The sequence below is a fragment of the Lotus japonicus genome, chromosome 3 (assembly GCF_012489685.1).
Source record: "Lotus japonicus ecotype B-129 chromosome 3, LjGifu_v1.2".
NCBI classification, from domain to species: Eukaryota; Viridiplantae; Streptophyta; class Magnoliopsida; order Fabales; family Fabaceae; genus Lotus; species Lotus japonicus.
In genome coordinates, this window is record NC_080043.1 from 80,195,645 (window position 1) to 80,211,263 (window position 15,619).

General features: G+C 38.3%; 1 protein-coding gene across 1 annotated transcript; it reads right to left on the minus strand.

Annotated features, from left to right (window-relative positions):
* Nucleotides 1–653: 653 nt before the first annotated feature.
* LOC130746315 (cytochrome P450 78A3-like) lies at nucleotides 654–2,911 on the minus strand. Its single transcript, XM_057598895.1, has 2 exons — nucleotides 1,777–2,911; nucleotides 654–1,631 (listed from the first exon to the last, which is right to left on the minus strand). Exons 1-2 carry the CDS (start codon nucleotides 2,797–2,799, stop codon nucleotides 1,008–1,010), a joined length of 1,647 nt encoding a protein of 548 aa, XP_057454878.1. The 5' UTR covers nucleotides 2,800–2,911; the 3' UTR covers nucleotides 654–1,007.
* Nucleotides 2,912–15,619: the final 12,708 nt, after the last annotated feature.

Consider the following 15,619-nt stretch of genomic DNA (forward strand, 5'->3'; position numbering starts at 1 on the left):
GTTACTTGAAACCACCTCCCCCTTGAAAAAAAATTCATATTATCTGTGGTCCAATTTGTGAAAAAGAAAGTGCTGGTGTATTATTTGGAAAAGAGGACAATACAACATTACAACTAGTGCTAATTGCCCCCACCCACAGTAATGGAGATGTCACAATTGCCAAGAAACAAGAAAAGCAGAGTGAACCGTGTACTTGGCATTGAGCCAAGATTAGACCAAGGTTTTTTGTCTGTGACTGCATAGTGCCAAATTCACCATATCATTCAAAAATATAGCTTAATTGACAAGTCGTGTCTGCATGATAGATCACACCCCACCCCCAACTTGCAACACACGCACACAGAATTAAGCACTTGACCTTCTGTTCAGTTCAGAGTATATACCCCTAGATGTAAAATAAAAACATTAATAAGGTCTATGCAAGTTGAACATCATCTCATCTGCACATAATTAATATGTTCAAAATCATAGCTAGCTCTGTTTTACCAAAACTTGTTAAGTACTACTAGTATAGTCCAAGATTAGATTGGTGCCTTACTGCATTATGTATTATTTTAGAAAACCAAAATTAATTTCTGAAGTGATTATCGCAATTCATCATCCGAACACCACAAAAAGCTTAAATCAATTGACATGAGATTGCTACGTTCGAGTAACTAGAGATAAACTTAAAAGCTTGTATTAATTTGAGCAATATATACAATAGCAACAGAATTTTTTAGTTTTTTTCTTAATAGATAATAAGACAACTAGAGACTTGAGACTTGACTGTCAAACTAAACCAAGAAAAAAGAGGAAACCTGATGACCATTATAATCTAGAGAGTGCCCCAAACCTGATTTTTCTTTCTTTCAACCTTCATTCATTCATGCCCATGGGGCCCATGGGCCCATATCATTCTACCCACAAACCCCTGCCACATACTAAAACTCCTAATTTTTCTTCCCTTCCAAATTTTCATTCTTTCTTCCCTTGAAATTAAAAAGTCTCTCATTTCTTTCATTCTTTCAACAACTCAACTCACGCCTAGGACGCACTTGAACAGTGAGAGGGTTAGCCATTTCACAAGACAGCCTGAGCAGCTCCGTCAGATCAACGCCGCCATCATCTAATGGCAGCCATTCAAATTCATGCAAGAGCTTCGCCACCCAGAAAGTCACGGTGGTCAAACCCAGATTCTTCCCGGGGCAGCTCCTCCTACCCGCCCCGAATGGAGCCAGCCTCAGATCTGACCCGAATATTGAAAACTCATTCTCTTCTCCCATGAACCTCTCAGGCATAAATTCCAGTGGGTCCCTCCACACCTCCGGGTCCCTCGCTATGGCCCACATATTAACCATCGCTGTGGTCCCCTCTGGCACGTGGTACCCATCAATGGTCGTATCAGTGATGGCCAACCTGGCCCACGAGAGAAGTGGGCCAGGTGGGTGTAGCCTCAAAACCTCCTTCACCACCGCCTGAAAATACACCGCCGCCGCCACATCCTCCTCCTTCACCGCCCTTTTCCCTCCATCAGCTACCTCATCCAGCTCCTCTTGCACCTTCCTCTGCACATCAGGATGCAGCACCATCCTCGCTAGTATCCACTCCACCAACACCGCCACCGTGTCGGTCCCTCTAAATATCATTTCCTACAACAACAAAAAATTCAAAAAATTAAGAAAAAAAACAATTCAACTTTCATTTTCTTGTCACTCATGGCCCATTAATACTACTATATTATTATAAATGAACAAGGATGAGACACATTTTATTACAATGAATTGTTTAACTTACCCAAAGAACAGCAATCATGTCGGGTTCAGACAATTTATCAGGACCTTGAAGAGAGAGCAAGACATGAACGAAATCCAGGTTGGTCTGGTTCTTGTCGGCTCGGTGGTCGGCGATGATTGAACCGACGAACCGGTTCACCTTAGGAACCAACTCTGAGCAAGTGAACCGGATTTTCTGAGCATCAAAGTCCTTAAGGAAAGGCAAGTGGTCGCCCCAATTAAGGGTACCTAATAGGTCGTACCCTTTCTCAACCAACCCACTCAGCTCCTCCACCATTCGGTTGTTGCTCGTCTCCTCCTCGGCCAGCTTGTACTTCTGTCCGAACACCGACCACATCATGTTGTAGAGGGAGCCTTTCTTGAGAACCTGCCGGATGGTCAGCGGAGAGCCGAGGTTGTTTCGGAAGAGGCTGACCATCTGGTTGGCGATTTCTCCGCGCTGCGGCGCGGAGGATTTGATTTGCATAGGGCAGAAGAGGTGGTTGTTAGCGATTTTTCTCAAGGTTCGCCAGTAGACACCGTAAGGGGCGAAACCGATGGCGCGGTTGAACATGAGGCTGTAGGCGGATTCCTTGATTGGGCGATCAGCGAAGACCGAGCTCTGGAGAATCTCTTTGGCCACGTCCGGGTGGCAGGAGACAATGGTTCGCGTGTCGCCGAGGCTGAAGGCCATGAGCCTGGTGGCGTTAAATGATTTTGCAGCGGCTAAAATACGGTGGTGAGCTAAGTTGGACATGAGGTTCATGCTTCCAATTAAAGGGAAGCCTTTGGGACCAGGGATTGGTTGTTGTTTTGTTGTTGTTGGAGAAGAATTAGGAGGTGAGGTGGGTGTTTTTGTGATCCAGTAGTGGTAATAGGAGTAGTACTTGCCCCAAGCAGGACCACCAGGGTGTGACCAGTAAAAGAAAGTCATGGCAAGCAAGAGTGAGGCCATGACCAAAAGCGACCATGCAATGTTTTCTTGTGTGCACTTGGAGACCAAGGCAAAGACCCAGAAGTTGTCAATGTGGTTGTGGGTTGTCATGGTTAAACAAAGTGTCAGAAATTAAGAAGAGGAGAGGGGTTTTGTTGGGATGGTGAAGAGTGTGTGTGTGAGTATGATAGAGGGTTGGTTGGTTGAGGAGTATATATAGGGGATTTTGAGGGAGAGGAAGCGGTAAAATCATTACCGTTATTATGGATAGGCTAAACAAAGAGGGGACCGTATATATTATGTAACGGAAAATAATAATAATACTTGAATGAAATTGATGATAAATTGATAATTATAGGGAAGTTATTACTGTTAGCTGTTTTAATCAGTAGAGTAGTGGTTTTAATTTATTTATGGTGGGGCTATCAATGAAATTAATGGGGTTTTTTGTTTTTTGAGAAATAGAGCTGCGCCGCCACGAGTGCATGACGAAATCTTGGAAAAGTAAGCTCCTAGATTGGGTCAAGCTTTTTATGCACTCGCTACTTTGCGCTATACCTACACTGTTTGATTTCACTTTTACCAATCTGTCACACTCCTTTTTTTTATTTTTTAAATGTTTCGTACTATATATATATATGATATGAAAAACTGAGAGACATAAGTAGTACATGATGTACAACATGATGTGGTCAGAAAAAATGATGGAGAGAAAAATGATATATAAATGTATCGCTATTGATTGTTTATAAATCAAGATTTATTTTTATTATAAATTTAATCTCATGATTACTTTTTTGTACATTGAAAAGATAAATTGCATATATCAGGCATTGATCCCTGGACTCCCTACCCGGCCCAACTCATATGTCTCTCAACTCTCCTACCACTTGAGCTATCCTAAGGGGACAGTCTCATGATTACTTGGTTAATTGTGTGAAAAATAGGGGTGAGCATCGGGTGGGTCGATTCGGGTTCGGGTGAACAGTGTCGGGTTTGAGCGGGTGAAAATCTACATTTTTCAAAATCGATTCCGACCGTGGGATTGATCGGTTTCGTCGGGTTCGGGTGGGACGAGTTAGCGGGCGGTTCGGGTGGGTTGGGGCGGGTGGTTAACCAGAAAAAAAAAAAGATGAACATGCTTTTTGGCGGCGCTGTGGCGGCCGGTGGGGTGGCGTGAGTGAGTACGAAGCTGTCCTCTTGAATTTGGAACATCGAGGGACGATTGATGAACATGCATGGAACGGCGGTGGCGTGGTAGGACTGGGGCGGAGGTGGCCTGATCTGGAACAGCGAAGGAAGATTGTGAGGAGAGAAAGGAAAGGAAGCTTCGATTTGATTGTTGGGGGTTTCAGGTGAGGCCAGTTGTGGTGGTTATTTGGGTTAAGGAAGAAGGTGGATGAGAGTTGGTTTTGTGGTGGCGGCGGCGGCGGCCACTTAGTCTGAGGAAGAAGGTGAAATGGTGAACTAGGGTTTTTAGAATTAGGGTTATTAATAGTATTTTATAGTGGAGATCAATTTTTTTTTATTACTGGGTGATCTGTTAATATTGGGCCTTAAACAAACAAAAAAAGAGCCTATAAAATTTCAGTCTTCAGGTTCTAACCAAACAAAAAAAAATTAAAAAATTACTTCGGGTTGGGCCAGGTTCTGAGGGATTTTATTTCCCCACCCGGGCCCGACCGTTTACACCCGTGTTGACCCTTCTTTTCCCACCCGCGGGTCCTGCCAACCGACCCGGTCCGCCCGAGTTCATTTTTTTAGGCTCGATTTTGTTCGGCCCGGGTCGAAATGGGCCTGATGCTCACCCCTAGTGAATAAATCCCTCTTTAAAATGAGCACATAAAGCACTCTATTTGGAAAATCGTTGGATACTTGGGTTCAATTGACAAATGAGAAAATGCACATTCGACATTTGATCTATCAAAATCGTTGCTTGGCTTTGAATGCTTTAGAATTCATGCAGCTAATGAAAAAACACCTCCAGACTCCAATGCAAACGTACACAAAGTCATCAACTTATAAGAGATGTTGTACTTTTGGTTCTCTCGCTACACTAACATTTTTTACTCAAGTTGACTACATACTTGTCATATTTCCTACAAATCTCAAACAATTAATAGTTAACATCACCATATCAATGTGAATATCAACCATCTGACTAATGAAGTGTGCTTGTCGAGAAAAATATAAAGCTTCCAAACCATCACCTTCAGCACAGAATCAGGCATTTAACACCTTAGTTCCATAATTTGCTTCGAATGTGAACAACTTTGTTCTACACATGCCATATGAAGTGTGTTTGTCGATAAAAATATAAAGCTTCCACAAATTTTCCCAAAACCGGTATGTTTCTCCCTCATATTCCTTAGCATTATTGGTCACACAGTATTAGGCTGATTTAACACTGAAAATCTCAAACACCTTTGTTGTCACACCAACATATCCTTTGCATCAGTGTTCAACATCGAAAGTTGGAGAATTTGTGATCCTTTGAATGGAAGGAAGTATTGTTGCACTAGAGAATGTTTCCAAGACCGTGACTCTTTACCAATCAAATCACGTCATAGTTAACTTCACAATTTGCTGGCCTATGTGACCAAACATTAACATCATTCTGCTTGTACGACAAACAATTATTTTCCCACACACACATGTCACACTGCTTTCCAGCCCTCCAATAATACTTTTTCTTTATAACTCAGGTTGCTTGTCAACTGTTTCTCCATGTATAGCTTGATAAAGAGCCTTGACTCACCTTAATTAAGCGGGTTCTAGGAAAATATATGGCTTTAAGACACTTAGTCGTTAAGGAATTCAGACATTGGGAGATTCTTTACCCTTGTTTCGCTAGTAGGGCATTATTGAAGGCTTTGAAGCTTATTGTACTTCTCTTTTAGACATGCACAACGCTTTCCAATCCACGAAATGGATTCTCCTTACAACATGCATGATTAGTGCCCACCAAAACTTGTTTATCATATGTGATTATTACAAATACCACTAGTAAATAAAAACAACCCACAATATACCTAGAGATGGCTTGAGCCAGTGATTTGGTCAATATCTCTCTTCCCATTGTGGATAAAATATCTTCTACCAAGCTTTGAGCTTTTCCACACCCTCTAGCCTTGGACAAAATTTAACATATACTCCTTTTGTAAGGCCCAAGTTTTAACGCTTTTGATAAGTGAATAAAATAAAAGAGTTATTTGATTAAGATAAATTTGGGAAGGAAAAAGGTTCAGGAAAAGTCCAAGAATTTATCGAAAAACCGATAAGAGTTATAGCACGACTAACATACGCTTAATCCTAGGTCAAAGGTATTAGTGAATAGTTAATTTACGCTTTAGGACACGATGGAAACTAATTCCAAAAATCCTTAGAGAAATGTTAGAACTTCTCTTTTCCGTCCTTAAACAATCATTTCGATGCGAAATCCTGGAAAGTACGAACGTCAAATTCCAATTCTCGGAAGTTTGCCGAAACGGAATCCCTGATAGTTCGAGAAAACCTAAGATCGACAAACGATGAAGACTTTTTCTATTCGGAGCTGCAAAAGAAGATTCCACCCGCGTTCTCCTATTTCTCTCATCATTCCTAATCTTTCTTCAGAAGGAAGTTTTCTCATCCGACGATCACTGCAAAAAGTAGTTTTTCGGGACAATCCGACTTACACCGACTTATGCCGATTTTGGATCTTTTGGTTTAATTCCAAGAATCCTGTTTTGAGTTCTGGAATTCTGTCGCCAGAACCTATCTTAGAATGCGCAGAGGAACGCGCAGGAAAAATCGGAATCGCAAAAAAATCATTTTTCCCTTTTTTCCAAAACCTATAAATAGCTTGAAAATTAGATTTTTTGCAAAAAAATACCCATTTCCCCTCACCAAACCCGCGAGCACCTAGAGAGAGAGAGAGATCCGGATCTTCGTCGTTTCTTGCCCGTTTGCTTCACCGATCGTCACTAATCGAAGACCTCGAGGTAGGTAAACTATACTCTCCTTCAAATCGTCGTTTCTGTCCACTTCTCCTACGACTTTCTGAGTTCAAAATTTTGAGGTTTTTGAAAAACTGTTCAAATACGCTGATTTTAGTGTCTAAACTTCTTCCCTGCATGCTCCTGAGCGTGTTCTGCGGATTAGATTTTGTCGAATGTCGACGAAATGCCGCCGGGATCAATTTCTACCTTAAATACCCATTTTTCGGCAAAGTCGCAACCTTTACGCTCTAATCTATCGACTTGGCTTAGTGCTAGTAGGATTTGTCGTCATAAACGTCGTTGTGGACGTCCCCATCCAATTTATTTTTCAAAAATCCAATTTTGAAATTTTGAGCTAAAAATAATGACCAAACTACCCCTATATCAGTTTTCGATCCGAAAATTTTTCCGAGCCTAGAACCGTCTTAGTTACGGCTTATGTTAACCTAGGAACCAAGTTTGATCGAAGAAAAATCGACCCTCCCAATTAAAGGAAGTGGCCGAGAGCTATATCAAGGGGGGGGGAGAATCCGATTTTTCGAAAACTTGTCTTAACGCGTTAGATTGTCGTACCACAGAGTTTGTAATGTACCGTGTAACCCTAGGACTTATTGCTTGCTGAGTTTCTGACTCAATGTGTTGATTTCTGTGATTTTGGCTTAAGGTTCTTTTGAGGAGTTTCCTGGAGATCAAGGCGAGGAACGTGAAGGAGGTTGTGAGGAAAACGCTGGAGGAGTTACAAGTGAGGGCTACTCTCTGAATTACTAGATAATGCTTTAGGTGTCGACAAGTTCGACTTGATTTATGTGTTATGCACCTAATTGCTAAATGTCTGAAATGATTTCTGAGGCTTCGGCCGAACTTGTTGAGTACTTGATGCCATGATATTGTGTGCTAAATGATTCACATGCTATGTGCTACATGGTTAACTTAGGATGTGTTGGAATATGCTGTTTATGCCTATTGGTTGAGCTGTTTCATTGATGCTATTCCACTCGTGCCTATGTTTCTGGAAAGTGAGGATTACGGGCAAGTCATGCCGAATTTTTATGAGATTTTGAGAGAGTTTGAAAGGACGAACGAAGTTCGGACCTTGTTATATTTTAATGGATCGAGACCTTCTCAGAAATTAATTGGGATTATGGGATCCCTGAAACTCATAGGAAGTATCATAAGACTAAACGAAATCTATTTTCTCAAAGAAAATTCATAAGACATTAATCAATCTCTAAACCCCTTGAACAATGATAACAACTTTAGATAAGAGTTTAGAGCCTGAATATTAGTCTTGAAGATATGAGAAGTGTCATCGAGTCCAAGTTTTGAGGAACTTACAAGTTTTCGAGTATGTTGATACTCTTTTGCTCGATGAGCAGTTTATTGTTTGGCTATCTAAAGTTTAGCCGGAGACTATAAGTTTCCAAGTACTTCGGTACCTTTTCGCTCGATGAGCAGTTTATTGATTGGCTATCTAAAGTTTAGCCGGGAACCATGAGTTCCCAAGTACATTCTTCTTCTTTTGATTAATTCATTTTGTCGCAGAATCGACATTTGCCTTAGGGTAGGCTTTTTAGAGACAATAAGTTAGCTAGAACACGTGACGACGTGTCGAGTGAGGTCGGAGACGTTGTTTGGCTAATCACTTGCATTCATGCACTCATTTTGAGGTTAATACACGGCGGATTACCGGACCTCGGTGGATTCCAAAATGGTCATAAGACCCGGATTTCCATATTTAGGACACTACGGTGGTCCTCAGTAGCAGACAGAATGGCAGACCTACGGGTTCACTGCTGATCTGACTACTTTTGTGTGGTGTAAGAGACGCCCGAGCGGAATGGTCCCACTATGGCCGGTGTTAGGGCTGACTCGTTGGTGTCCATCCTTCTTCCGGAATGCATTTTGTTACCCAGCATTGCATTTCATGCAACATACATGCTGACTTAGTTGCTGAGTGTGATTGGTACCTGTTTATCCTACTTGAGGCATGCTAATTGTTATTATGATCTTTATATTCATTGTGATATATGCAACCCTAGGATGTTATCCCTAAACGTATAAGCCTGAGAGGCTAAATAATTATTACCCTATATATCTGGTTTTATTATTTATATAATTCTTTGGAGTTGACCCTCGCGTCTTCTGTGTGTGTTTGGGCGGACTACGCCATTGTCAGTTGAGTATGGCGGACCGGTTCACGATGGTTCACCCTTCAGGGGAAACTAGGTTGAAGAAGCTTGATCAGGAGGACTACGGTTCAGGGGTGGTCGACCCCGCTGGCCACCGAGCGACTTACTCGAGATGGGATTAGTGTAGGAGTAGAGTCGATGCTCTGACCGTCATGCTTCAGTTTTGGGGACAGGGTAGTTTCCTACCGGTAGCTTTTTGTGTGGTTTCCTATGGAGATCACAGAGAGCTGGTTGGATTTAGGGGGTCTTTTCTTAGGCCGCTGGGCCAACTTGTTCTCAGATTTTGAGGTTTAGTGTTGCGGGCACAGTATTTTTACCTTGGTTTGTACTTTTGCCTACGGGCGTTACTCTCTTTTACTTTCCGTCACTGGAGGTTTACTCGTGACGTGGTTTACAACTTACATTGGGGGCTGTAATCATATTGCATATTAGTCCTGTTATCTTCGTTTTAGAGTTTCATCTCTTTCTGTCTTTACTTACATTATCGAAAAAATAATTCACGTTTTTCCGCTTAAGTTATTTCTTTGGTTACTAAAGTGACGCCACCGAAATCGGGGTGTTACACCTTTGACTTCTTAATCAAGGTGGGCAACCCAAGATACCTAAAATGACGTAGTTTTAACTTTATTCATCTGCAATCGAGCCTGTCGGGCATGTTTCCTAACTTGTAGAACATTAAAGTTTATGAGCTAGCCTGACACTTGTTGGTATTCAATCAGGATTTGGTGCACAATATCTACTTTATTATTTGCCCAAAAAAAAAGCAATGCTATCATCAGAAGAAAAAAAAAAGTAAGAATCAAATCTTACAAGCCTACCTTGCATTATGAGTACTATCATTCTCTCTCTTTTATACTGCGATAACTTAACTTTAAACAAGAGTGTTTAATTATAAAATTATAATATCAATTAATGGACCTTAAATTATACATATATATATGTGTATATATATGTGTATATATATATATTTATCCTTAAACAGAGGATGTATCATATGAGAAAGATATTCTTATATGAGAAAATAAGAATAAATGACAATTAGATCTAATTATGAATGGTCAAGATTCAAACAATTTAATGCTCATAAGACCACTTAAAGATGTCATGGCCTGTTTAAAATTGTCACATAACTTCATGTTTTAATCTTAACAATTCATGATTAAATCTAACAGTTATCATTATCAAAAAAAATCTAACGGTTATAATTTATTCTTATTTTCTCATATGATACATCCTCTCCTTAAACAATACTTAATCTGTTTCAATATATAAGTTATTTTTATCTAATTCTATTATATTTAAAAAAAATCAATTTTTTTTTAAAAAAGTTACTAGCAATAAAATAAATTTGTCAGAAGAATTAGTAACTTTTCTAAATTAGACTTATTTAATTTCTCGTGAATTTTTCTTCAGAAGTTAATATTTCAAAATCACACAATCTTTGTTGCAACGGAAGAACTAGAGGAGTCTTTGCGTTTGAATTAAGTTGCACATAAGAGTATGTTGGTGAGTGGGCGCGTGGGGGAAAAAAATCCTAGGACGACATATAAACGTGAGAGCAGTAAAAAATCAGGTTGCGATGTCTGACACGTGGGGGGTTGTGTGGCGCGAAAGTGTCCGGTGATGCGATGCGACTCTCACATGAGGCCCATCAACTTATGGCTCTCGTGCATTGCTTTTACGCCTCGGTACTCAGTACAAGTATCTCTATCTCACCTAACCCCCTAGCATGGCTCAGAGCCTCAGACAATACCCCCTTCCCTTCCTATATATTCTCTCCCTTCCTTTTTATAATTTCTTTATTTTTACAATAAAAATATAAAAGATTGTACTTGAATTGAAGGCGATATTACAACCGACAATTATAAGATTAATCATCTCAAAACTTAATGATCATATCAAGTAAGTATACATCTCTAAGTAAATTTTTCTATATTCACGTTGTCTAGATATCAAACTATAAACTAGATACTTGATAAGCTCAAATATCTCTCGGTTGAATCTTGTTGGTAGTAATAAATATATAAGAATTTGATTATGATTTTCTTAGGTGTAATGTAAAAAAAAAGAAGATTGATGGATGGATGCAGGATAATTATATTTTCACACCTCACTTTTAAGGTGTGGAGAGGTGGAAGAAGAGAGAGATAGGAAGAAATGAGAGAGAAAGTAAATATGTGATATGTGATTTGATTGATAAAGAAGAGAGAAATAAATAGAATGAAGGTGGAAAAGAAGTAGAGATGTGTGTATATATCATAACTCATGATGCATCATGAATGAGTTGTTATTAGTACACTGTGCAAATCTGTAGCAAAGAGTACGTACATTAGTACACTGAGTGGGGCATTGTTCACATGTACGAGCCAGCCACGCATTGCCCCCTCCCTCATGCATTCACTCCCTTTGACTGCGACAACTCCTCTTCTCCCTCCAGTCCACGCCCCCCAATGCTGCTTCACTTTACCTCAATTCTCCGATTTACCCTTTTAATCCTGTCTCTTTCATTACCTTCACACTGAGGGTAAAACCGTCTTTTGATATCCAGACCACAACACATGGTGCGAAGGATACGCTGAAACTCTCGCAGGGTAGCGTGTAAAGCAGGGTTTTAAGGAACCGGGACCCACCTCGTATTTTGTTTGAACTCTCATCAACGGTCCTCGTTAGCCACCTCCTTCAACATCAATCCCTGTCCGTTGATTGGTACGATTCACATTTCCATTTTTTTCACCGGGGCCACTATCATTCACTGTTTTCTGTTTTGGGTTTTCCTTATCGTATCTATCGTATCTGTAATTTTCAGGACACTGTCACTGACTACTTGTACCATGACGTCGTTTCCAATCACTCAACTCAAACCACGGTTCTTCTCCAAACCTGCTTTATCATTTTTTCAAAACAATTTTTTCGTACATTTTTTTTTTAAAAATTGTGGATTGGGGATGAGGTTAGGAGTAATGATATATACACATCTCATTTTTTAAATACTTCATTTCCACCTCTTTTTATTTCTATCTCTCTCATCTCATTATCCATCACATCTCATATTTTCTCTCTCTTACTTTTTCTTTTCTTCCTATCTCTTTCACAATTCCACTTCTCCACCTTAAAAAAAAGGTGTGCATGAAACATTACTCTGAGTTTAGAATAATTAATTTTAAAAATTGATTTTGGTAAATAATTGAAGATGTGAATCAAACATGCAAAAATAATTTACATGTAAGATTTTTGTTTCTTCATTAAAAAAATTTCCATTGTCCATTCATCTTCTTCATCATCCTGGTAAGTTTATTATGTCTCCATCCTCCATCTTTTTGTTCGAGACCCAATGATTAAAATAAGTCAAGGGATTGCACATTAGTATATTTAGCTAATAAGGTACGCAACGATGTCAACATTAATGGCTTTTAGTAACTTTTATACTCCCTCCAGTCCTATTTATAAGTAATAATTTTTTTTTTTACATATTTTAAAAAATGTAGTAAAATTAGATAAAATGTATTAAATTTGTCTTGAATCAAAATAAACTTCCAAAATTATCCTTTGCAATTCGTGTTGGAAAATGAAAAAAATAAAGAATAATTAATGAGACACATTCTACAAGTTAGAATTATAAGGGCATCATTGAAAAAAAATAATTAATATAGCTCAAACTTTCATTTGATTCTTATAAAAAGGATCAAGATTTTTCTTCTCTTTCATGCATATAAATAGGACCGAAGGGAGTATATATATTTTTCGCTCATTACCGTGGCTTATCAATGTAGAAAGAAAGAAATTAACTAGTAGCGTATGTCAGTTCATATACTAAATTTTTTGGTGACAAGTTCATATACTAAATTGGCTTCAGCTAAATGTTACCAGTAATTTAAATAGCATTCAAATAGCATGACTGCAATATATTATATGGGAAGGACATAAATTGAAGTTCAAATTTCATACCCGGTGGAGAACATTTGCCTCTAACAGCATGTTTGGATGATTCCATTTGACATGGAATATTCGTGTATGACCCGAAGAGAAATTGAGTATCTTTTTTAAAAATTAATATGTTCATACCAATTTTCTTCATCATCTCATTTTCACTTAATTTTTATTTTTATATCTCTTCTTCTTTTTAATCACATCAATATCATATCTCTTACTTCTTTACTTTTATTAGAGCATTTTCAACAGGTATTTTACTACCGATTCTTGGATTAAAAATCATTGTTTCTCTTTTAGTAAAGTTCATAGATAAGAAAGATAGTGAAATGAAAGATATGCTAAAAATAAAAAAGGTATTATGAGATCTAACTAAAAGCAAATAAGAAACCTTATTTGAGAAAAATCTACATTAGCTGCTTGTGAGTTACATTTATCCAATATGACATTTTGCTCCTTATTAACTGTACAGGAAGATAAACATTTTTCTTTACAACAGAGTAAACATTCATCAAATTAAACAAAAATTGACATAGAAAGCAAAACATCAGTACGTGTGTAAAAAAACTAACAAACATGGAGGTCCTTCGTCCACCCAAACAACATTTGAAAGGACAGAGGCATTCTGTGTCAGATAGTCAGCACAAAAATTACCCTCTCTACGTGCAGAAGAAAGATCAACATGATCATACAAACAAAAAAACCAAAACAATTAAGAATAACTAAAAACAAATAAGATGTCTTCCACCTTTTTTTGACCCTCTAGTAGGTAAGCTTTGGGCTTAGTGTTTTTCACTCTTTTTCCTTTACTAGGTTTTCCCAAGAGGTTTTTCCTAGTAAGGTTTTAATGAGGCAAAATTCTAAGTCCAGCCTCCTAGGGGTTTTCTTCTACATGTAAGTTTTGATGTATGCTTTGTATCTAGTTTACATTGACTCATTTTTGTATTGGGTTGAAGTACCCCTTGTACTTCTCTTCAATATAATACATTTCTTATCAAGAAAAAAAAGTTGGAAGCAATCGTCTTGAGTTGTACTCGCCTAAACCCCAATTGAGAAGCCAATTTCATAGCTCACCGGAGGCAAAGGGCCTCCACCATCGTGGTGATAAACAATCGAATAAAGGGAAGTAGCCGTTAGAACCTCACCATCCTCATCAGGACAAATCTGTTTAGTCAGTGTTGGGGGCAATTTCCCCCAATAGTTTTATATTAGATAAACATGATATATATGGTATCTACATATTAATCTCACACAAATGTTTTATTTTTTTTCATTACCTTTCCATGTTTATGTGTGTGTCTATATATATATATATATATATATATATATATATATATATATATATATATATATATATATATATATATTGCCTCCACAACCTTAACGTTTTGGATCCGTTGTTGAATTCTTTATCCCACACCCCCATGCCAAAACCCGCAAGCTTATTTTCCAATGCTGCATCAGCATTTATTTTCATGATAGCTGCTAATGGACGTTGCCATTGCACATGAGCTCCTCCCGTTCCAGCCACACCATTAGTCGCCGGTAAAGGTGGGCTACGTAGCGTGCAAAATGAGGTTGCTTTGAACCAAATTGTAGCTCAGATTTGTGCTCGTAGACCTCTTTAGGGGTGCTGTTTGGTGGCTTGGCGGATTTGATTGGAGTTGATTGTTCTATCCTTTCATGTTGTTTTGGCGGGAAGCTCTTTAGCTTTGGTCTTTTAGCTCCAGGGTTGGCTTTTTCTATGTTGGGTTTCTTTTGTTTTTTGTTAGGTTCTTATCTATTGTATAGTTTCTTGGTTTGAGTTTTTGGTCTTGCTTTTGGGAGTGTCTTTCACCCTGGGTTGGTTAGGGTTTTGTTGCTACTCATCACCCTTACTTGCTTTGTTTCCCTTAAGCTTTGTTCCCGAAAATGTGATTATTTGTATATTTTTTTGCTTTCTAAAAAAAAGGTGGGCTACGCAGCGAAATCGATCAAGGACGAAATTCCAAGTTACAGTTTTATCATCGAAGATAACTTTGTTTCTAGCCTGCCACACAACATACATCAGCACCGTTCAGGAAGATAAACATACATTTAGGAAATGTAATTATTTTTTTTACTTATTCTACTAAATAGACAGTTAATAAGGAACAAATGAAGTAATAAATAATTCATTAAAATTTTGACGCTATTATTAACTCCTTTAGTGGAGATGGAATGAGTGTGTAGAAAGAATTCTTTTTCTTTTTTTAAAGAAAGAAATATACACAGCTTTGTGGGACTGTGGTGTGCACACAATTACACACTCAAGCGTTAGAAAAGGTTCGCCCAATGTAGATTGAATATTTGAATTGAACCAGCCAGTTAAACTTTATAAAAATAACAAACCTTAAGCAATTATCCAACTTTTAAAATAAAATAAACTTTGAACATGAGTGAGGCATGTCTCTATTCTTAATCCAAAATGCAATTGTGATGTCCACTTCAAGGCCTATTTTAATCAATTGGTTAAATAATCTACCAACGTACAATGCTATACGTATGTATAGTATTAGCGAACCAAATTATACTCGGACATTGTCCTCACCGTCAAATAGCCACCTAGCTAGCTTCTAGGAAATCCTCCTTTATTAGTAAGTGTAAGTGATAATCAATAGTAGAAAATTTGACTACACCAGCTAATTGAATATCATTTTCTCTCGACAGGAATTGACGAATTGTACTTGACAATGCCAGATTCATAGTTTATTTGTCAGATTAAATGTTTGATTAATCTAGCTAAGGTATTTGTTTAGAATCTTCCTGTGATGCCGGTGAAGCATGAATGGTTTACCAACTTCAATGCATAATTAG